The sequence below is a fragment of the Eptatretus burgeri genome, chromosome 2 (genome assembly GCF_056783735.1).
Source record: "Eptatretus burgeri isolate ZD-2024b chromosome 2, Ebu_testis_v1, whole genome shotgun sequence".
Classification (NCBI taxonomy): domain Eukaryota; kingdom Metazoa; phylum Chordata; class Myxini; order Myxiniformes; family Myxinidae; genus Eptatretus; species Eptatretus burgeri.
In genome coordinates, this window is record NC_140962.1 from 4040757 (window position 1) to 4065447 (window position 24691).

The window sequence follows — 24691 nt, forward strand, 5'->3', positions numbered from 1 at the left end:
GTGGTGACTTCAATTGTCATTATGCCAGTTGGCTAGGTGTGGGTACCTCTCTCACCTGCCATGGCATTTCAGCAAAAGACTTCTGCGACTCATTGGGACTGACTCAATCGGTCATCTTCCCGACCCGGATCTCAACCAATGGTACTCCATCTCTTCTGGTTCTGATTTTGACAAATTTCCCTGAAAATATCTGCTGTTCTTCCTCTGCTTCGATCGGTTCTTCTGAACACATCCTTGTCAAAGTGGACATCACTCCAGCTGTTATCAAAGAACCACCTCAGCGCCGTCAAGTCTGGCATTTCATGCAAGCCGACTGGCAGGGTCTCCAAGCAGCCATCAAACTTATAGACTGATCTCCCATCACTACCTTCTCCAACATCAACTCATCCTGTGAATTATATCAAAGAAACTTGCTCTCCCTCATGCACAGATTTATCCCCTCTCGTATCCCAACAGATAATCTCGATTTATCCCGATTTATCCCTTCCTCCCGCCAATGGTTCACTGAAGCTTGTGGCGAGGCAGTTGTCCTGAAACCACTTGCCTTTGCCTCATGGAAAGCAAACCCAACTGAGGGCAATCTCCGTTCCTTCCATAAATCTCAGAACAAGTGTGTATCTACGCTCAGGAGAGCCAGAAAACAACATCTTTATAATCTCAATTCTGAACTTTCAAACCTCTCTCCCTCCTCAAAATCCTGGTGGCATCTAATCAAATCTGTTTCTGGTGTTTGTTCCCCCTCCATCCCCTCCCTTCCCTCATATGGCCACACTGCTGATACCGCACATGAAAAGGCTGAACGCCTAAACTCGGTGTTTGTAGCTAAATCTTGTATCCAAAACCCATTGTTTTCTGCACCCAACTTACCCAGTCGCACCCAACTGTCCCTGGACTCTGTGTCCTTTTGTCCTGACAAGGTGGAGAGCTTGCTGTCAAACCTCGACTCAGATTCTGCAACCGGTCCAGACAGCATCAGCCCACATTATCATTACGGTTGAACCAATCAGCGTCTACCTTATTGAGACCTGCGTATAAAGCACACGCCTTCACTTCCTTCTTCACTTGCTGCGATTTTTACCCTGAAGAGTGCACGAAAAGCTTTGGTCACTATTATGTTGTGTTTGTTTGTATCCATATATATATACACTGGGCGTAGCGGCGTGCGCCTGTAATCCGGCTACTCGGAGGCTTGGGTTGGAGGATCGCTTGAAGACGGGAGCTCTGCACTGGGCCGCGCAATGAGAGGGTGGAGGGCAGCCCGGAATCATGGCGAAACCCAATCCTTATCCCTGTGTCGTAAGAGGCGACCAGGGTTGCGTCAGGAAGGGCATCCGGCGTAAAACCTGTGCCAAATCAGTATGCGGATCATAACGGATGATCCGCTGTGGCGACCCCTAATGGGAGCAGCCGAAAGACGAACAACAACAACAACAACACATATATATATATATATATATATATATATATATATATATATATATATACGTATATATATATATACATGTGAGCCATGAGCTCATCACTTAAATGAGCCCTTCATATCACTCATCACCAAACTGATAATGTTTCATGTATACAGCATGTACATCTATCTATAAGTGCAGTATGTACAGAATCAACAAGCTCTTCCCTGAGTCATGGTTTGTGTCACTATCAGTAGCTGCAGGCTGTGCAGGGTGCGAGTTGTTGATAATTGGATCGGCATCCTGAGTTTGACAATGAGGAAATTCTGGGCTTATTCCCACGAACACGGATCTTTCCCAGTGTCGCTAAACAAGTCAAAGGCCGATTCTTACAAAAATGCAAACTCCCCTTGGGGCATAAGAAAAACAAAACCACAATGGGCTCCTGAGCAATCATGGACCTGAGGCACTTCAATAAACTGATTTATCAAACGAAAGTGTATAGTGGTCAAATCTGGCTACAGACCAGCCATTTATTATCAGAAATTAAAAAATTATTGCCTATAATTTTGAGGTTGATGAATGTAAACGCCAAGGCGTTGAAAAAATATATATGGGCAAACGTCATCTCGACCTTGGTTAAGTTTAACTGCAGTGGGATTTGTGTTTATGCAGGAATACAGTGCAGCGTGTAAGCCTTGAATACTCTAATGGTTACGTGTTCGCTCAGACTGTCAGTCATTGTTAGTGCAATGCAAACATCAGAAAGTTAGAAACGAAACGTGTTGGAATGTCTCATGGAAATGGAAACTCACTTCTGCAGGTGGGACGGGTGGGTTTTTTGGTGACGAATGAAATTTCATGTGCATGGGCCATGGTGATGTCATGATGTACAAACGATCAGACCGACCACGATGGATTCAACTTCAGAATGGTTTTTATTGATAACTGGTCCCGTTCCATTAGTGGTCCCGTGTGTCGCGCATGCGCACACGGCACTTAGTCCGTGAGCTGGACCCCCAAATTTCAGAGATCGGTACGAGGGGCAAAGCGGCATGTCATTTTTTTGGTAGGTCATAATGTTTAGTTTCGGAAATCGCTTGCTGGCCCTTCATGCAGGTTCGTTTTTAAGCGATATCCGCTAGGGGGCGCTAGTAGGGTGTAAAAATAACAATTCCTTTTTTCGCGGTATTTTACGTCTATTCATATCCTGCATCTTATCCAATGCTCGACTGAAGTGATTTCCTATTATAAAGTCGATAAATCCTTAAATTTAGAGTGGAAATTAACTGCAAAGGAATTGAATTTCAAACGTTTAAATGCGATTTTCTCTTATTTCACTGCACGCAGCTAATATCCGTTTTGTCAAGTTTGTTTTACACCAAAATATATACATCTTTCTAATATTCTTGCGGGTTTGTAAGTAGAAATATTGTTGGAAATTGGAATCTGGCGAGAGTGAGTTGATATTGATATATATATATATATATATATATATATATATATATATATATATATATATATATATATATATATATATATATATATATATATATATATATATATATATATATATATATATATATATATATATATATATATATATATAAGGATATCTCTCCTTCAAATAACGTTGCGTTACCAAGTGCTTCTGTCATTGACGGCATGGCCCTGGTCCATAAGATGAGAGGTGACAACCGAACATTTGTAGAAGTTTCTGAGGAGCTGTTCCAAACTGTCTTTCAGACCTACCCAGGCAGCAAACGCAGAGACGTAGTCTTCGATGTCCATCGGGATTTCTCCATCAAGAATGCAGAACGAGTAAAGCGTGGTTCATCTCAAGGAGTCCTGTTTTCAGTTATCATCCCAACACATAGAATCAAGAACTGGAGGCGTTTGTTGGCATGTTCTGCTAGCAAGGAAAACCATACCCACTTCTTCGCTCAGGACTGGCAGAATAAACAGAACAAACTTGGTGGGAAGGAGCTGTTCGTGACATATGGTAGCAAGTGCTTCAGGATTACAGAGGATGGAGTCACATTGGATGTTCAGCAACTTGCTTCAAACCAGGAAGAAGCTGATACGCAGCTATTGTTGCATGCAGCTCATGCTGGGAAATCCAAATTCAAGTCAGTCGTCATAGTGTCAGAAGACACTGATGTCTTGATCTTGTGTCTGGCATTCTGCAGGAGGATACTGTGCAGGCTATACATGCGCGTTGCTGCATAGGGCAGGAACAGGATACTTAGCATTGACAAAATGGAAGAAATGATGGGGGATGAAGTTTGTCTGGCCTTGCCTGGTCTACATGCATATACTGGATGCGATACGGTCAGTGCCTTTTCTGGTGTAGGCAAAATCAAAGGCTTCAAGCTGATGTGCAAGGAAAAGGTGTTTCGCGATACTTTCGCAGCTCTAGGCGAAACCTGGTCCCTCACAATTGACATGTTGTCGGCACTGGAGTCATTCACCTGTCGCCTATATGCAGCCAGGACTCCCGAGACGGGCGTGAATGCCCTGAGGTTCAGCATGTGGCGAGCAAAGAAGGGGGGAGTCGAGTCTGGACAACTACCTCCATGCAAGGACTGCCTGGAACAACATGCACATCGAGCAAAATATCAGTGTGCAGTCTGGCGACGGAGCTTGGAGGCCAACCCTGATGTGCCAGCTCCTGAGCCTGGGTATGGCTGGGTCGTTGTAGACGACTGCAATCTGGATGTTCTGTGGATGAGTGATCTACCTGCACCACAAGTAGTACTAGAGTTCATGTCATGCAAATGCCGCCGTGTTTGTGAACTCCCAACCTGCGAATGTATGGTCAATGGCTTGAAGTGCACAGACGAGTGTAGGCTGAAAGACTGTACCAATATGACAGACGACATGGAGGACAACCTTACCGATGGCTATACTTCAGAGGAAGAATCTGACAGTGGGGAAGAATAAGTGCAAAGTTCAGAATCAGACAGCTGTTATCTTTGCCTCCCACTATGTTGTATGTAATTACCAATGAAACGTAGTAGTGAACATTGTATTTTTGGGGGACTTGTGGCTAATTACTTATGGCCACAAGTCTACAGTGTCAAAAAAGAGAAAGATCAAGTCTGGTTTAGTCTGTCGTGCATTCCAAATCATATATTTGGGGCGTGTTACATCCCCCCATCGGATTCTCCATACTTTCAACTCAATGTTTTTGCTACCATAGATGAAAAATGCATTAAGGAAGAAAACGTATTTATTATGGGCGACCTTAATGCATGAATACCAAACCTCGAACGTTTTAACTCGCAAAACGGTTATTACACAAGAAACCCAGACACGAGATCAAACCAACACGGTCAAATTATTTTCGATTTGTGCCAAGAGCTGAACGTTCAGCCAATAAACCACTTTAATAATAACAATCTTCACTGTGACGGCGGGATGACATTTCGACAACGTAAGACATGGATCTCGCAATTAGACTGGACCTTTTGCTCTACAGAAAGCATTTCGTTAATAAAATCATTTGAAGTTATTCGAGACGAAAATCTCCCGACTAATCATGCAGTCCATGATAGCTCTTCCGTTACAACTATAATGAACAGCGATCCGTCTTCCGTTACAAAATTTTGCCACAAAGTTCTTAAACAGATTTACGACTATTGATTCTTAACAAAAGTAAATTTTCCATCTTGACTTATAGCATACCGCTCCATGACCACTACTAAATTCAGTTTATATTAATGGAATACTACTATATATCTAAGATGTGTATACTTTCATGCTTTACCCTCTGCATGTGATGGTGGTCAATAAATTATAATAATAATAATAATATTGGACAGCGGCAGTATGCTTTAACATATTGTGATGTAGGCGTGACATTTCCTATGCTGACTGCAATCAACGGCACTTTTATTTGGCACAGACTTGCCTCTTCCCATTTCAGTTTGCAAATCGAGAAAATGCCAACTATTATGGGCTCCAGTCGAACTTCTGCAAAGTCGGTCTCGTTTATTTTAAAGATATTGGAGATTGAAAAAGTAGTTCATTATCATTAAATAAATTACATATATAACGTAATTACACCATATTATTGTCATCAAAACACAAATTGATCTTGACAGTTAGATAATATATACACTTTACTTCGCAAACCTGCAAAGAAAAAAAAATCGGTTAGTTTGACCCTCAAAGAGCGCCCCCGAGTGGATAACGCCTAAAAACGAACATGGATGATGGGCCAGCAAACATTTTCGTGAAATATAGGTTATTTCTCACCAAAAAAGTAAGGTCTCCCTTTGCCCCAAATTTCATACTGAATTTTTGTCTAGCTCACGGACTAACTCATGTCAAACCTATGGAAGGGCAACACATCACAATATCTCCCCCTTTAATTATAAATCCAACCGGTCTGGATGTTTTGATGCATGGGAGGACCTACACAAAGGACCTGTTACAGGCACAGATTTAGGTGACATGGACAAATGCACCAGACTGGCAGTGGGTGCAGGTACAGAAACTTCGGGTCGAGACGCATTGCTGACAACTTTAGATGCAGGCTCGGAAACAACAGTTGCATTCTCAAACAACGCAACAATAACTGGATGAATCACAGGTTTCGCATCATCCTCCAACTCAATATAACGCAGCTTGATCTGATCCACATGTTTCCAAACTGTACACCATCTTTCATCTTGACACAAAGACACACGAGTTCCTTCCTTGCTAATAACAACACCTGGCAGCCATTTCGCGCCAAGGCCGTGGTTCAGTACAAAACCAGGATTGTTAACAGCAAAGTCACACAATGCAGCTGTGCGATCATGATCTTATTTCTGACCCTGATGCTTGTTATCAACAGTTTCACCGATGTCAGGATAAACAAGAGAAAGTCTGGTTTTGAGTTCTCACTTCACAAGCAATTCGGCTGGAGACACTCCAGTTATGGTATGTGGTCTGGATCTGTAACCTAGTAACACGCGTGAAAATCACGTTTGAAGTGGAACCTTGAGGAACACGCCTTAACCCTTGCTTCAAAATCTGTATAGCACGCTCTGCCTGACCATTAGAAGCGGGTTCAAACGGAGCAGAACAGACATGTTTGATATCACTCAACCTCATGAATTGCTGAAATTCTTGACATGTAAAACACGAACCATTATCACTTACCAACACATCAGGTCGACCATGAGGAGCGAACATGACACTAAAATTCACAATGGTGGTGGTAGAGGTGCTGCTAGACATGAGAGAGAGCACTCAATCCACTTGGAAACGCATCCTTGACAACAAAGAACATTTTTCTGAAGAACGGACCTGCAAAGTCAACATGAATCCTGGACCAAGGCTTGGAAGGTCATGACCAAAGACTCAGCTGTGATTGCGCTGGTGACTTGCTGAGCTGCATACATGTTTCACAACAATGAACACAAGATTCAAGTTCAGAATCAATACCAGGCCACCAAACATGAGACCTTGCGATAGCTTTAATCGTAACAATACCAGGGTGGGTACTATGTAGTTCAGAAACCAACTTCTCGACTGTGGAGTTCAGAAACAAACTTCTCTCTTCCCTGCTTCGGCGTGATGACACGTCGGCTCCAAAGTAAGCATTCTGGCTGGACAGATAACTCATCTCTACGACGTAAATACGGTTTGTACTCCTCCGAGTCTGGTATGCGGGACCAATCGCCAGTCATAACACAATACTTAACGACAGACAACACTGGATCTCTGTTAGACCCCAATCTCACTTGAGCAGCAGTGACTGGAGAATTGTCACTCTCAAACACATTCATAGCTCATACAAGGTCAGCAGGTTGAGGGGTGTTGTTACAGTAACAGGTTCCAGCAGTCGATTCAATGCATCTGCACCATTCCCAGTGCCAGGTCTGTAATTAACAGTATAATTGTAACCGACAGCGTCAAGGCCCACCACTGAACAAGTGATGATGCACTGGTGTTGATTCCCTTGTTCTCTGAAAACAAAGAGTTGAGCGGTTTGTGATCAGTTTCAAGCTCAAATTTACGACCAAACAAATACTGATGCATCTTGGTTACCCCAAACACACAGCCCAATGCTTCTTTATCAACCATAACATAAGCTAGTTCAGCTTTCGTCAAGCTTCTGGAAGCATACGCAACAGGTTGTAGCTTGCCCGACTCATTAGCCTGTTGTAACACACAGCCTACCCCATAGACACTGACATCACATGACAATACAAGATGTTTCCATGGATCATAATGAACAAGCAACTTGTTGAAACACAAAAGACCTTAAGTTTCCTTGAAGGCATCATGCTGGGCCTTGCCCCAAACCCAAGTTTTCCCTTTCCAAAGTAACTGATGCAGGGGTTCTAGCACTGTGCTCACCCACGGCAAGAAACTGCCAAAATGGTTGAGCAAAACCAAAACGGAACGCAATTGTGACACATTTTCTGGTTTGGGAATGTTCTTGATTGCTTCGACTTTGGAATCACACGGCATGATCCCAGTGGCAGTGACTCTTCTGGCTCGGAATACAACTTCGGACGCCATAAACACACATTTCTCACGTTTCAATCTGAGTCCTGCTTTGTCCAAACGACGCAGGACTTCTTCCAGGTTACTCAAGTGTTCTGCAGTGTTTCAGCCTGTGATCACGATGTCATCCTGGAGCACGACAGTCTTTGGCACAGATTTCAAGACTCTCCATGTTTCTCTGAAATGTGGCAGCTGCTGAATGTATTCCAAAAGGACAATGATTGTAGATGAACAGCCCCTTGTGAGTGTTGATGCATGTGAGCTTCCTTGACTCCTCATCCAGCTCTTGTGTCATGTAGGCAGACATCAGATCCAACTTGGTGAATGTCTTTCCACCAGCTAATTTCGAAAACAGGTCATCCGCTTTGGTTAGTCGATACTGATCCTGCATGGAGTGGTAATTTATGGGCACCTTGTCGTCCCCGCAGAACCTCACTGCTCCATCACCTTTCAGGACCGGAACAATTGGACGAGCCCATTCATTGAACTCAACAGGAGAGATGACCCGCTCACTCTGGAGTCTCTCAAGTTCACACTCAATCTTTTCCCTCATCAATTGAGGAACAGACCTAGCTTTACAGAAGATGGGCTTTGCTTCCGGTTCCAGATGAATGTCAACTTTCATCCCCACGAAGGAACCAATTCCTGGCTCAAACAGAGATGGAAACTTATCCAGCACTTGAGCACAACTGGAAGCCTCCACTGAAGACAGCTTTTTGATCTCACACCAGTTCAGCTTTATGCTCTCAAGCCAGTTCCGAACGAGTAATGTAGGGCCATTGCCTGGTACAACCCACATCGGCAGTTCATAAATCAGACCATCATAAGACACACTGATATCTGTGATGCCAATCACCGGAACAATTTCCATGGTGCAGATGTGAAGTTTGGCCTTCACTGGACTCAATTTGGGCTTCACCGCCTCACAATCCCACAGTTTATAAAATGTCTCCTGGCCCATAATTAAATGACGCCCCTGTGCCCACTTCCATTGACACCTGCTTGCCATTCAGCTGAAGATCAACAGTTATCAGTGCGATGCTGCCATGGATTGTGTTCATCTCACACACCTCACCATGCAGTGATGACTCATCAGCTCCAGCAATATGCTTGCCATCGTCCACATGATGGGTGGTGCCAGTACTATCACCACTGCTGGATTGGGAACACCTCTTTTGAAGATGACTGATCTTGCCACATCCGTTACGTGTGTACCGCTTGAAACGGCACTGGTGAGCCATATGATTTACACCAAAACGCCAACACAAGTTCTTGGGGCCTCTTGCTACCAATGAAGCAGGTTTCAAACACACAACTGGCTTCGGTGTAACCTTATACGAAGATTGAGTGATCTTATTTACAGTATCTGCACTTGAAGAGTTCTGGCTCTTCGACGAGATCTCCTTCAGATTTTCAGCAGTTGTCATGCACGCCTGTGCAATCTTCATTACTTTTCCTAGATCAAGGTCGTCTTCTTGAGCAAGGAGTTTTTGTAAGATGACGTCATGATTTACCCCAATCACAAAAAGTCTCGGAGCATCTCATCAAGCACAGCACCAAACTGACACGGTTCTGCCAAACTGACACGGCGCAGATCAGCGACAACATGGGAAATGTCCTGATTTTCCTGGTGAGTGTGCGTATAAAACTTATACCTCGATATGACTAGACCAGCTTTTGGGTTGAAATGTAGCTTGACGAGCTCACAGAGTTCTTCATACGACTTGTCGGTCGCCATGGTGACAGCAGCTTTTTGATGAGTCCGTTACCTTCTTCAAGCCTCTCGACGAAATCCGCCTAATCCTCCCCATCGGAGTATTCATGGAGAATGCCGACAGTCGCCATTGCCAGGTAAAAGTCACCACCGACAGTCACCAGGTAAAAAACGGGCAGTTATTTTTCCTCGTCGCCACTTGTGATGTCATCATGTACAGACAATCAGACCGGCCACGATGCATTCAACTTCACGAAGGTTTTATTGACAACATGCAGCACCATTACTGGTCCCGTGTGTCGTGCATGTCACAACCCCGATTATTATTTTTTATATGTCATGAACAAACTTTAGGACATACAGGGTGATGAAGGTTGTGGAAAAGTTTCATCGAAATTGTATGTGTAGTTTCAGAGAATAAGTTGCAAGTGTTTATGGACGGATGGCCTGACTGACGGACGGACCGACGACACACCATCACATCAGCTCCCTGGAACTACGTTCAAGATGAGCTAATAATATCTGGAGTCTCATTGCATTTGATTGGCGACAGCTACCATTCAAAGTATGGGGAGAAAATGACAAATGCTGTCCCATTTACAAGCATTAGTGACTCGCAAAACGTAGGATGTTTCTCATTGGTTGAATGACATGATGTATACACACACACACACACACACACACACACACACACACACACACACACACACACACACACACACACGCAGTTGGCCAAGGCAAAGACAGCAACCTACCAAAATCTTAATATTCAGTACCAAGCATCCCAGCGACATGAGATAATTGCAGTAGATCGACCTAAAGTCTGTGTTGGAGAGTAGGGCATGGCCAAGTCTAAGTTTATCTTAAATTTGAGGTTGTATTGTATTTTACTCCTCACAACACACAAATTGTTATACATTGTGAAGTTCAAAATATATTCATGAGTTGTATGTTTTTTTTAAAATAATACAAATTCATCAGGAAAACATGATTATTATGCTTTAATTTTGCATAAAAGAGTATCTTAGAATGTGCAAATTTAACGATGAAATTACAAAATTTCCCAACCATAGGAGTGGGATACAATACACCCCTACCCAGTCCTCCCCCTGCCCCCCCCCTTGTCGCTTCGCTCCCTCGCACCACGGATCCTTTACATCCTACCACCTTTTCTTCTCCCAATGTTGGCAACTATGACAACAAATTGGAACGATATTTTAGAATCTGAAACTGAATCATAAAACTGCAATGCTTTTTCGCAATGCTACAATGTTTTTGCCAAGTACTATGTGATGTTTTGTTTTGTAAAACTCGATGCAGTTTTGAGGATGGCAGCAGCAGTGACGCAGAAGGAAAGAGCTGTGAAATTGGGCACAACTTTGACCTTGGAATGCCACATTCATTTTCCTCATCGCCACAACCAAAAATCGATCGGATGGCACTTCAATAAAAACAAAATCAAACTGGTAAGGAATAGGTTTGTATTCAGCCTTGGAAGCTAAAGACGAAGGTTAAACCTCCTTTCAAGTTTGCTGATCAGTTAGTTTATAGATATCTCCTGTTACCTATTACTTTTGTTGAGAATGAGCAGAAAGTTTAAAACTTGAAGAGGTTAACAATGAATGGATTTCTTGATTGGTATTATCTCAACAGGCCTGATTCGTTATTATTTGGTTTTTCTGCATCTCTGCTTTGCATGGTTCTTATCATCACCCCAAAACTGTTTGTTTGAACACTCTAAGCATCTTTTATGTTCACATTTGTCTTGTCGATGTAGCCCTTCCATCTTCATGTATATCTGTGGTGTTACTCAATAATTATTCGTGTTAATCATTCGTATTCCACGTGGTTCATTCCTTCATACCTTTCCCCCATCTTGTATTCTTTTTATGCTTGCTTGCAGAGGCATAGGAAGCAAAAACTAGGACTATGGAGTGAAACATTCAGTCTCCCACACCTACGTTACACTGACTGCAAAAAGTGAAATCATGACAAACACAATCACGTGATAAAACCATGATAAAAATGTTACTCCAAAAATTGCAATTGTTTTTTTTTCAATAATGTTGTAACCACAATATTTTATATACATGAGAATATTATACCCGTTGCTCCGCTAATGGAAATATCAATCTTTGCTGTGATGGCTAATCAATAAGGCAAGAATAAAAAGCATTCCTGGGAGTGCGGGGATAACCAGCGTTGCAAGTTGGTGTTTGCAGTTTTGCCACGTGTGCCCATGTACCCATAAAAAAACAATTTTTTAAAACCAAAATTTTTCATCACAAACCTTCCCAGTAGTTCCCTGAATCCACTGTAGTTGGATTTATTGAAATCCGTTAATCCGTTCTCGAGTTTTAACACGACAAACAAACAAACAGACAGACACGGCTCCTTTTATAATATAGATTTTCCCCAATATTTTAAAAACACACTGAATATTTTTCTAAAATGTTGCTGAAATCTTTTTAAAACATTTGAACTTCTGAAGTATTGTTGTTATATTTCCTTTAAAATGTTCTAACCTCAATATACTTGGTGAGAAGACTTACTTTCTAATGAATTTAAAAGTGTTGTTTTTATACTACTTTCCAGAGTACGTTATGGTATGAATAGAATACTATATAGTTAACCAAAGACTAGGATAATATAACAAATAAGAGCACCGTATAATTCCAGGGAAAAGGGATTAATATTAAATTCCAGACCGCATGTTTGTTTTGTTAGTTCAGCAGCATTTTGAAATCATACCCTAATCCACAAATGACAATGTACCTAACTGCATTTGTTAGAATTTTTGAAACTTTGAGACGTATCAGCTTGGTGTGATGATTCCATTGCAATTTTATAAAAAGCAAAGCATACAGCACAATTATAGCAGGTCCAGATAGCAGAAACATCTTCATTGTACAGGTGGTGCTTGTGGCAAAATCCAGTACAAATCAGAGATTTATCACATTCAGTAACATAATATGACACATGATCATGAAACAAATCTGGGAGGCAGGAGGAGGAGGGTGCAAAAGACACTTCTGCCCCCTTGTTGAGACATTTGGAGGCTAAAGCCCCCCCCCTCTTCTTATGCCTGAGCTTTCTTTCATTCTTAACTTCTTCTTTAATGGCCACAATTATTCCCGCAACAATGGCAATCCACCCAGTTTAACCCTTGCCAAGAAAATGCCTTGGCAGCGTTGACGCTCTGTAATAGAGTATGTTACATCAGAATCGGAATCCTGGGGGATTGGCTGGGAGAAGTTTGGCTTTCACGGACCAGCTGGCCAAGCCTGTCGTTTGCCGAAGATTAGTGCAGGAATTTGGAATTTGCCATGGTGCCATCGATAGCTCACCTACTCTACGTGAAGTACGTTGTGGGATCTTCAACGTCCACCAACCAATGCCAGCAGACGGGACACATGTTTAACGTCCACCTGAGGGACGGCACACACATTGATGAATTACACTGCCTGTGAAAATCACTCTGCCTAGAAGACAAAAAGTCTGCATTCTGGTACAGGTGAGACAGAAGTGTGCATCTAATCATAAGACAGCAGTATGTTTGCAAAAGTTGTAGTAAATTTGATTATTACTTCGTACATATATGTGTATGTATATATGATTGTCGTGTTTGTTGTTGTCATTATACTTGTTGCAGGTGAAAGGTGAATGGAATGTTACAGTTGACAAAAAGCCCAGAATGGTGTTCAGCCTAAATCTTATCATCAGAAACGTCAGCAAGAAAGATGAAGGTAAAACATTTCAGTGTGACATCTGCAAACAAACGCAATAAAGACAATTGAAATTCATAAATATCTCAATTAAAGTTAAAATATATATATATATATATATATATATATATATATATATATATATATATATATATATATATATATATATATATATATATATATATATATATATATATATATATATATACATACTGTTGTGGTTGAGGAAATTTGCAAACCACCATTCAGGTCCCGTAGGTGAGATATCTCTGTAAGTACATGTGTAGTTAGCCCAAACCCGTTGTTTAGAGGGAATAAATGTGATTCATTCGGGCTGCGACCCTTTAAGATAGCCGTTTTTCTGTTCTATCTTTATTTTGAACCAACCACGTCTCAACCGCCATCACACAACAACCACCAACCGCAACGCCGCTTCACAACAACAACAACGCCAACAGCCACGACCTTTACCTTCACAACTCGCTCTTGCAAACATCGCATCACCACCATTCCAAGCGTCACCGTGGCCAGGGACCGCCACTTTCGACCCTCCACCACCTTCGCCTCTCCTTCTGCGGCCATTCCCGCACCACTTGTGAACGCCGAGCGTCAGGCTGTCCTGGCCTCGCACAGGGCGCGCGCTGAGCCGCGGGTACAAAGAGCAGCCTTTCCGAGGGGAAGTCGGATCAGGAATGATACACGCCCACTTCTGTTCAGTCCTATCAGCGAGCGCGGGGCGATTTGGCCCCGCCTCCAGGCGCGTCAGAGTAGAATCGATATATGCAAATTCGAGGATCAGGGGAGGTTCACGCCCACTTTTCCTCCATCCAATGGGCGAGCGTGGCTCCGCCCCCGAGCTCATCCTGATCCGGAAATTTGCATATGGGTTCTCCTGCCGTACTATAAAGCGCCGAGCGCGGGTCGAAGTCAGTTTTGTTTTGGGTCGGAAGCAGTTGGAGGCAGTCGCAGTTTTTGGGCTCGGGCGAGTTGGAGGGTGTGGCGGCGGCGGAGTGTGGTGGCAGCAGTCAAGACGGGTCTGGAGGAGAGTCGGAGTCTGTCGGGGTTCGGAGTCTGTCGGGGAGCTGCAGAGAGGGGAAGCCGGGAGCGCGGTCGAGGTCGCCGTGGAGTCGCTCGTCGCGGGACCCAAGCAGGCCGGCTATCCTCTTTCCCCAGAGCATCAACAATTCCCCATTTTTCCCAATAGTACGGAACGGGTCGCTTAAAGTGGCCCGAGTCCGGAGTCGACCTGCGGCGAGGTGCGATCGCCCGGTCTACCCTCCGTGTGGGTATTAGGTAGATCAAATTTGGCGAACAACCCTATCCCACGCCAGGGGCCGATTGGCACGATCGTGGTGAGGCCGAAAGGCCCACCCGTGACTAGTTCCCGGCGTTAGTCCGAGAGGGTCACGACGGAATTGTCCGTCCGGTGGGCGACGTGCCGCGATTCAAGTTACGTGGCCGTTCGCACGCCGGCGGGCGCGAATTCGCAACAATATATATATATATATATATATATATATATATATATATATATATATATATATATATATATATATATATATATATATCAGCATATTGGAATTAACCAGCAGTTATATTGCTAAACACCTAATACTTTTACATTGTAGAAACATTAACTGTCCAACAGGCAACATTTAATAACGGACTAATTATAGTTCGAGCCATCTCTTGCAATGTATCTGCACACGGTGATATGATGTTCAATTTACTTCTGATACTTTATTGTACATAATAAATAGCCCTGTGGGGGACTGCCAGTTATTTCCCCAACAGGTGGAAGCTTGAGGAAAATATGTTTTAGTGAATGAATATGAGGGATTAGGGAAAGGAGGCCGTGCTCCCCTTTCCAGGGGAGATACGACCATGGGGATCACAATTTAAGATTAGAGCATGGTCACAATGCCACACGGCCAGTTTGCTCTGAATCCTGTTGTTGGTTTCTGAGAAGATTTATGAAAGAAATACCAATATTTGTGGAAAACCCCACCATTTCACTCCCTTTAAATGGGTGGATTTGTGGGGAGCACAACCCCATGAGACCTTTCCATCCTGATGCATTGTACCAAATATTCTCTGGATCGCTCAGGTGGTTGTGGAGAAAAAGATGTTTGAGTGAAAATGAGGGACTCGGGGAGGGGGCCCGCGGCCCCCTTTCCTGGGGAGATATGGCCATGACAAGCACAACTTAAAGTTAGGGGATGTTCCCGATGCCCCGTGGTGAGTTTGGTCTGAATCTGTCTGGTGGTTTTTGAGAAGATCTTTGAATAATATACCAATATTTGGGGAATCATCTCCCACCCCCATTTCACCCCCTTTATAGGGAGCGCATCGAGATGGGGAGCATAACCCTATGATACCTTCCTGTTATGATGCATTGTACCAAATTTGGTCCATATCGGTCAGGTAGTTTGTGAGGAGAAGATGGTTTAGTCAAATGTTAACGTATGTAATATGTATGGATGGACGGCCGGACACCAGGACCCACTCTCTTCTTCCTCTTTCGGCTTGCTCCCGTTAGGGGTCGCCACAGCGGATCAGCCGTCTCCATTTCGCTCTATCCTCCACATTTTCCATTGACACTCCAACCACCCGCATGTCCGCCCTCACCGGATCCATGAACCTCTTCTTTGGCCTTCCTCTTCTCCTCCTGCCTGGCGGCTCCATCTTCAACATCCTTCTCCCGATATACTCTGCTTCCCTCCTGTGCACATGTCCAAACCATCTCAATCTCACCTCTCTCACTTTGTCTCCAAACCATCCTACCTGCGCTGTCCCTCTAATATACTCATTCCTTATCCTATCCATCCTCGTCACTCCCAACGAGAATCGCAGCATCTTTAACTCTGCCACCTCCAGCTCCGCTTCCTGTCTTTTTGTTAGCGCCACTGCCTACAAACCATACAACATAGCTGGTCTCACTGCCGTCTTATATACTTTCCCCTTCACTCTTGCAGCTACCCTTCTGTCACAAATCACTCCTGCAACTCTTCTCCACCCACTCCATCCTGCCTGCACTCTCTTTTTCACTTCTCTCCCACACACTCTGTTACTTTGGACAGTTGATCCCAAGTATTTAAACCAATCCACCTTCCCCACCTCAACTCCTTGCAACCGCACCATACCACCACCCTCCCTCTCATTTACGCACATGTACTCCATCTTACTCTGACTGACTATCATTCCCCTTCTCTCCAGTGCGTACCTCCACCACTCGAGGCTAGCCTCAGCCTGCTCCCTACTCTCCCTACAGATCATGATGTCATCCGCGAACATCATAGTCCATGGGGACTCCAGTCTGATCTCGTCCGTCAACCTGTCCATCACCATTGCAAACAGGAAAGGGCTCAGAGTCGATCCTTGGTGCAATCCCACTTTTACCTTAAACCGGTCCGTCATTCCTACCACACACCTCACCGCTGTCACACTGTCCTCATACATATCCTGCACGATCCTCACATACTTCTCCACCACTCCCGACTTCCTCATACAATGCCACAACTCCTCTCTTGGCACCCTATCATAAGCTTTCTCTAAATCCACAAACACACAATGTAACTCTTTCTGGCCTTCCCTGTACTTCTCCATCAACATTCTCAAAGCAAACATCGCATCAGTGGTGCTCTTTCCTGGCATAAACCCAAATTGCTGCTCACAAATCGTCACCTCTCTTCTCAACCTCGCTTCCACTACTCTTTCCCACAACTTCATGGTGTGGCTTAACAACTTTATCCCTCTGTAATTACCACAGCTCTGCACATCACCCTTATTCTTGAAAATCGGAACCAGTACACTTAATCTCCACTCCTCCGGCATCCTCTCACTTTCCAAGACTTTATTAAACAATCTGGTTAACAACCCCACTGCCATCTCTCCTAAGCACTTCCATGCCTCCACTGGTATGTCATCTGGGCCAACTGCCTTTCCACTTTTCATCTTCTTCATAGCAGTCCTCACTTCATCCTTACTGATCCACCCCACTTCCAGATTCACTATCTCCACCTCTTCCAACCTTCTCTCTCTCTCTCATTTTCTTCATTCATCAGCTCCTCAAAGTACTCCATCCACCTTCTCAACACACTCTCCTCGCTCGTCAGCACATTCCCATTTACGTCCTTTATCACCCTCACCTGCAGCACATCCTTCCCAGCTCGGTCCGTCTGTCTTGCCAATCGGTATAAATCCTTTTCCCCTTCTTCTGTATCCAACTTCTCATACAGCTCGTCATATGCCTTTTCCTTGGCCTTTGCCACCTCTCTTTTTGCCTTTCGCCACCACTCCTTGTACTCCTGCCTACTTTCTTCATCTCTCTGACTATCCCACTTCTTTTTCGCCAACCCCTTCTTCCTTATACTTTCCTGTACTTCCTCATTCCACCACGAAGTCTCCTTATCTTCCTTCCTCTGTCCAGATGTCACAGCAAGTACCTTCCTAGCTATCTCCCTCACAACTTCTGCTGTCATTGCCCAATCATCCCACCCATCTTTACCACCATCCAACGCCTGTCTCATCTCTTCCCTAAATTTCACGCAACAGTCTTCCTCCTTCAGCTTCCACCATCTGGTCCTTGGTTCAGCCCTCACTCTCTTCCTCAACCTCACCTCTAAAGTCATCCTACAGACCACCAATCGATGCTGTCGAGCTACACTCTCCCCTGCCACCACCTTACAGTCACTAATCTCTTTCAGGTTGCATCTCCTGCTTAAGATGTAATCCACCTGTGTGCACTTTCCTCCACTCTTGTATGCCACCCTGTGTTCCTCCTTCTTCTTGAAATACGTATTTACCACTGCCATTTCCATTCTTTTTGCAAACTCTATCACCATTTGCCCTTCCACATTTCTCTTGTTGAGACCGTACCTACCCATCACCTCCTCATTCTCTTTATTCCCTTCCCCAACATGCCCATTGAAATCTACTCCAATCACCACTCTTTCATCCTTGGATACACTCTCCACCACTTCATCTAACTCACTCCAGAAATCTTCTTTATACTCCTTCTCAGACCCCATATGTGGGGCATATGCACTGATGACATTCATCATCACCCCTTCAATTTCCAACTTCACACTCATCATTCGGTCAGACACTCTCCTCACCTCCAATACCCTCTTGACATAATCTTCCTTCAGGATTACCCCGACACCATTTCTCCTCCCATCCACACCATGGTAGAACAGTTTGAAACCACCTCCAATGGTCCTAGCCTTACTTCCCATCCACTTGGTCTCTTGTACACACAGTATGTCCACCTTTCTTCTCTCCATCATATCAGCCAAGTCTCGCCCTTTGCCAGTCATCGTCCCAACATTCAGAGTTCCAACTCTCACCTGCACACTTCTACCCTTCCCCCTCTCCCACTGCCTCCGGACTCGCCTTCCCTATCTCCTTCTCCTCCTTCGCCCAGCAGTAGCACAATTTCCACTGGTACCCTGCTGACCACCGGTACCGGTGGCGGTCGTTGGTAACCCGGGCCTCGACCGATCCGGTATGGAAATTCGTTTTGTTGTCCGCATAATGATTTGGCATAGGTTTTTACGCCGGATGCCCTTCCTCACGCAAACACCAGGACCCACTCTACGACCTTATTTTGGACAAACCACCTAAAATTGGTGAGAATCCTATATTCAGAGCTTTGGTAACTCACAACGATAGACATATGAATACAAAATTGAGCACAATAAATAAATAAGAGTTGTTTACCTGTGAAAAAGCATGCGAATGGATTCAATGAAGATGGGGATCAAGCCACAACAGAGTATTGTAATTGATAGACATTTCTTGAGGATTTAGCCACAATGGAGGCCTGGTTGGCAGTTTGTTCATTTCAATCCAGATAGGTGAAATGTGTTAGAAAACGTGAATAAACCAACTCCACTCTAAAATAGAAGAAGGCATGGATGCAGTCACGTGAAGGGTAAAGTATGAATCTTCAGCACCTTTTCATCTTTAACAGCAGATAAGTCAACCCTTCTTTTTATCTTCGCTTGTGCTGCCCATGCATACCTCGAGCTATGTGTTTGAATTAGCAACTACAGATGAAGAATACGTACTGCACTGGTTAGCCACACATCCTAAAGTATTCCATGTGGAACACATTTGAAAACTTCTTCTGCGATGGGCCAAGTATGTGGCCAAAAGTTGAATAATATCTTGAAAAGCAATGTAAATATGATTGATGCAATTTACAAATACTAGTGCAGGCCCGTAGGTGCGTGCCCGTAGGTGTGTGCCAGTATGTGCAGCTTCGTTCCTTCGCTCTCGTAAACGACGACTGGATTGGGGAATTTTTTCAATTAGATCGGACCAACCGTATCATAAATGGCCATAACTTGGGAAACACCTGGGAAACATACTCAGGTCCCCAGCGTCAATTGTGACGTCGTATCAAATGAAGAAGAAGAATTGTGACACCCCTCTCTCTCGCCCCTCCTCTCTCGACCCTCGCTCTCGCCCCCACTCTCACCCCCTCCTCTCTTGCCCCCTCCTCTCTCCCCTCTCTTGAATTGTGACGCCCCCTTTCTCTCGCCCCTCTCTCTCCCCCCTCTCGCCCCTTCCTCTCTCCCCCTCTCTTGAATTGTGACGCCCCTCTCTCTCGCCCCCTCTCTCACCCCCCTCTCTGTAAATGTATTCACAAATGTCTACCAAGCACAACAATTAATTCAAACCTTGGGAAAAAAAAACAGCTTTCAAACCCTTGGGAAACAGCTGTTTCCTTTGGGAAAATTCAAACCTTGGGATTAATTAATAATTTGAACAATTCATTTAAACCTTGGGAAAAAACAGCTTGTCATTGGTTGACAGATAAATGGCCGTAACTTGGGAACCACTTATCCGATTAATATCAAACCTTGAAAAGGCACATCCGCGGGTCCCCAGCAATATTCCTGGCAAGTTTCAATCAGATCGGACCGTCAATCATGCAAAAAAAAAATAATAATAATAAAAAAACATTAATTGTGACGCCATTCGTGACGTCATAGCACCGTGTCTTGTCATTGGTCGACAGATAAATGACCGTAACTTGGGAACCGCTCGTCTGATTAATATCAAACCATAAAAAGGCACATCAGCGGGTCCCCGGCAATATTCCTGGCAAGTTTCAACCAGATCGGACCGGCGGTCGTCAAGAAACGGCGGTTGCAGACAAACAGACAGACAGACAGACACACACACACACACACACACACACACACACACACACACACACACACACACACACACACATGCACACATTGCTAGAATTATAGATAGACTAGTGATACCCGTGCACATGCACGGAATAGCAGTACAACATAGCTGGTAGCAGACGACAGACCGTACACGGGGAATGACAAGAATACGCATTGTGCAAAATGCAAGTGGTACTATGGAACGCCAAGACTTCCCAAACATTGTCGGCATGTCCGCTAAGTGCCACAGCAATTTCATAGGGATCGTGTGACGGTGAGCCGAGTTTTTAGTGCACATGTGCAAGCTTGGTATTATAATAGAGATATACTGAGTTAAAAATAAAAATCCGGTCCAATTTGAATCACCCATGTACAATGTATGGTGTTGTTGTAGAACAGACACTGAATTGTGATCTGGCATCCTAGTGTCTTTACATAACACCACCAAACCATAATGGCATGATAAATGAGCTCATAGAATAATTCGCAAAGAGTTAAACAGCTTACAAATGCAATTTACAGAGGCCTCTTACAGAGGCCTTTAACTCTCGAAACGACAGTCCTTCCACGGTGATTTTCATACTTTTATCAGTTTTCAGTTGAAAAAGACGATTGTGTTTTACTCTGCAGTTAGTTTGTGGAGGAATGCCTTCCATGAGATACCATAGACAATAAACTACACTCAATACTTTCATCATTGTTGTAAATGTGCAACATTGCATGGTGTGGTTAAAAAAAGGAAAAAAGGGGGAATTCTGGGTCTTAAAATGTCTACTTAATGTTATGTGGAATAAGTTCAGGTATAATCAAAATAAAGACCAATTACTGCACCATAGTCCCAAAAAGGAAGCCAGACATAACAGTAAACATGTAAATGTGCGCGTGCGCATGTGCGCACACACACACACACACACACACACACACACACACACACACACACACACACACACACACACACAAAGATAGATATATTATGTACTGGTAAGTACTTACAAATCTATTTTATTTGAAGTTATAATCATAATTTATAAGCAATTTACTGATTTCCCAACTGCCCGGATCATCAGCTGGACACCGTTTTTCATCGAGGTTTCAATCCTTTCAGCCCAGAACCTCTCCAAACGGTGGGTCCACAACCCCGGTCGCAAGTCCACATCAGTAGATTACTCAGCATCAATGGACCCACAACCTCAAAGTTGTGTCCAGGCAGTCAGTCAACACAGCAATGCGATATCCTCATTAAAACTTATTTAATTATTAGTTTTATTTAAAGTATTACTACATTTGAATAACTTTAATCATACACCACTTTATATGATAATATATTAAGCGATAAACGCTTTATTTTTTAGACATGTCCATGACACAGCACCTCCATCAAACCATAGACTCAAACTGTCATTCCAATATTGAAACTGTCATTAATAACCGAGTTTGACATGCTGTACAGCATATCTTAGCAAGTACCAACAAATCGTTTTCATTCTTCTTTAAAATGTATTCGATAAATAATATTAATTTATTTATGTCCCCCCCCCCCACTTACTAATTTTATTTTATCTAAATACCTCCTTTATTTAATATATATATATATATATATATATATATATATATATATATATATATATATATATATATTGTTGCAAATTCGCGCCCGCCGGCGTGCGATCGGCCACGTAACTCGAATCGCGGCACGTCGCCCACCGGACGGACAATTCTGTCGTGACCCTCTCGGACTAACGCCGGGAACTAGTCACGGGTGGGCCTTTCGGCCTCACCACGATCGTGCCAATCGGCCCCCCGCGTGGGATAGGGTTGTTCGCCAAATTCGACCTACCTAAGTACCCACACGGAGGGTAGACCGGGCGATCGCACCTCGCCGCAGGTCGACTCTGGACACGGGCCACTTAAAGCGACTCGTTCCGTACCATCGGGATAACCGAGCGGTGTTATCGTCGACCTCGACGGTTCCGATTAATTATCGGGCGTTTTAAGCCCGCTACCAACCCTTTACGTGAAGTAAGATGGAGATTCAATTAAAGAAAAGACGAAGCGAAACGGGAAAAACAGTTCAACATGAGGCACATTTATTCCGCGGCACACGGATAGCACACATATACAATTACAACAATTATGCACCAAAGCAATTGCAACAAAAGAAACACAACAATGTAGATCTACTACCGACTACGCGAGCACACGGCAACACTTACACAGTTTAAACTTTACAGACGGCGCCGACAACACATATACTCAAAAGCAAAAGAAAAGGGCCACTCTCAACGACAAGGGGGCAGACGGGCCTGTGGGCTGAGACCGCGTGAAGCCTACCCGTCTTGTGATGAGCCGCAAAATGTCGCGGCGGTGCCCCGACTCCGCGCTCCTCCGCGGGTTTCGTTGGCACTGCTTGGAATGGGGTGGGAACGGGGCCCCCTTTTCGCACTATCTCAGCGCAGGGGGAAACAGGGGGGGTTGTTGATGCTCTGGGGAAAGAGGATAGCTGGCTTGCTTTGGTCCCGCGACGAGTGACTCCACTGCGACCTCGACCGCGTTCCCGGCTTCTCCTCTCTGCAGCTCCCCGACAGACTCCGAACCCCGACAGACCGACTCTCCTCCAGACCCGTCTTGACTGCTGCTGCCACACTTCGCCGCCGCCACACCTCTCCAACTCGCCCGAGCCCGAAACAGAAACTGACTGAATTAGCCACGCGCTCAGCGCTTTATAATACGGCAGGAGAATCCATATGCAAATTTCCAGATCAGGATGGGCTCGGGGGCGGAGCCACGCTCGCCTATTGGACAGAGGAAAAGTGGGCGTGAACCTCCCCTGATCCTCGAATTTGCATATATCGATTCTACTCCGACGCGCCTGGAGGCGGGGCCAAATCGCCCCGCGCTTAATGATTGGAGGGATCGGAAGTGGGCGTGTATCATTCCTGATCCACCTTCCCCTCGGAAAGGCCGCTCTTTGTACCCGCGGCTCTTTGTACGAGGCCAGGACAGCCTGACGCTCGGCGTTCACAAGCGGCACGGGAATGGCCGCAGAAGGAGAGGTGAAGGTGGTGGAGGGTCTAAAGTGGCGGTCCCTGGCCACGGCGACGCTTGGAATGGTGGTGATGCGATGATTGCGAGAACGAGCCGTGACGGCAAAGGTCGTGGCTGTTGGCGTTGTTGTTGTTGTGAAGCGGCGTTGCGGTCGGTGGTTGTTGTGTGATGGCGGTTGAGACGTGGTTGGTTCAAAATAAAGATAGAACAGAAAAACGGCTATCTTAAAGGGTCGCAGCCCGAATGAATCACATTTATTCCCTCTAAACAACGGGTTTCGGGCTAACTACACATGTACTTACAGAGATATCTCACCTACGGGACCTGAATGGTGGTTTGCGAATTTCCTCAACCACAACAATATTTAAGCAATAATAATAATGAAAGAGTTTGCCTCACTTTAATAATTAATTCATTTTTATTATATCAAATGCAATGCAATAAGAACTTGTTTACAAGAAAACCAGCCAAATTTAAATAAAAGGTGACGATGGAGTCTAAAAGCATTCTCACAAGACCTGATCAAACACATTCAGTTTCTTATCTTACGCTATATCATATAAGTATGTTTCATTCTTGTGCAGGTCACTACGTCTGTGAGAACAATGGAATCGAAATTGAGGATATATCGGTGCATGTTTCAGCCTCTGGTAAGTTTTGAGAAACAAAAATGCAGAACCTATAACCACACAATGACAAATAATGAGAAAACTCAATTAGACGAGAGCATGAAATAGAAAAGTAAATTATACAGACAGAGCAAGGTCGGACAGAGAAATATTGAGACAATACTCAAGGTACATTTTACTTGTTATTTGCCACATCTGTCTTCTTCAGATCTCTCCCCAGCTGTTATTGGTTATATAGCAGTGGGAGCAGCCATCCTTTTTCTGCTGATGATTATTTGTATGCTGATTTTAAAAAGGCAGCAAGGAAGACTTGATCAAAGACAGGATTTAGACACAAGGTTTGTCACTGATTTATTTTGCATTCTTTGTGTGTCTGTATGTTTACCAATTTTCTTCTGGTGTATGGCAGCTTGGCAGCTGGGTAGCTATCATTTTGGTTGGGTTACAACTATGCCACTGATGCTGTGCTCGTATACCATCC

At 44.2% G+C, this 24691-nt stretch overlaps 2 protein-coding genes across 3 annotated transcripts in view; one reads left to right on the plus strand and one right to left on the minus strand.

Annotated features, from left to right (window-relative positions):
• The window catches only part of LOC147031285 (zona pellucida-like domain-containing protein 1), a 107721-nt gene that overhangs the window by 68429 nt on the left and 14601 nt on the right, over window positions 1-24691 (minus strand). The window lies entirely within an intron of this gene.
• Window positions 1-24691, plus strand: part of LOC147031286 (uncharacterized) — a 40780-nt gene that overhangs the window by 10184 nt on the left and 5905 nt on the right. The window contains exons 2-5 of one of the 2 annotated variants that reach the window (XM_085861156.1): window positions 10942-11087; window positions 13274-13367; window positions 24166-24231; window positions 24419-24548. In XM_085861156.1, coding sequence (XP_085717282.1) covers window positions 10942-11087; window positions 13274-13367; window positions 24166-24231; window positions 24419-24548 — 436 coding nt within the window. Of the gene's footprint in view, window positions 1-10941; window positions 11088-12917; window positions 13136-13273; window positions 13368-24165; window positions 24232-24418; window positions 24549-24691 lie in introns of those variants that run through there. The other variant, XM_085861163.1, reaches the window with a different exon arrangement.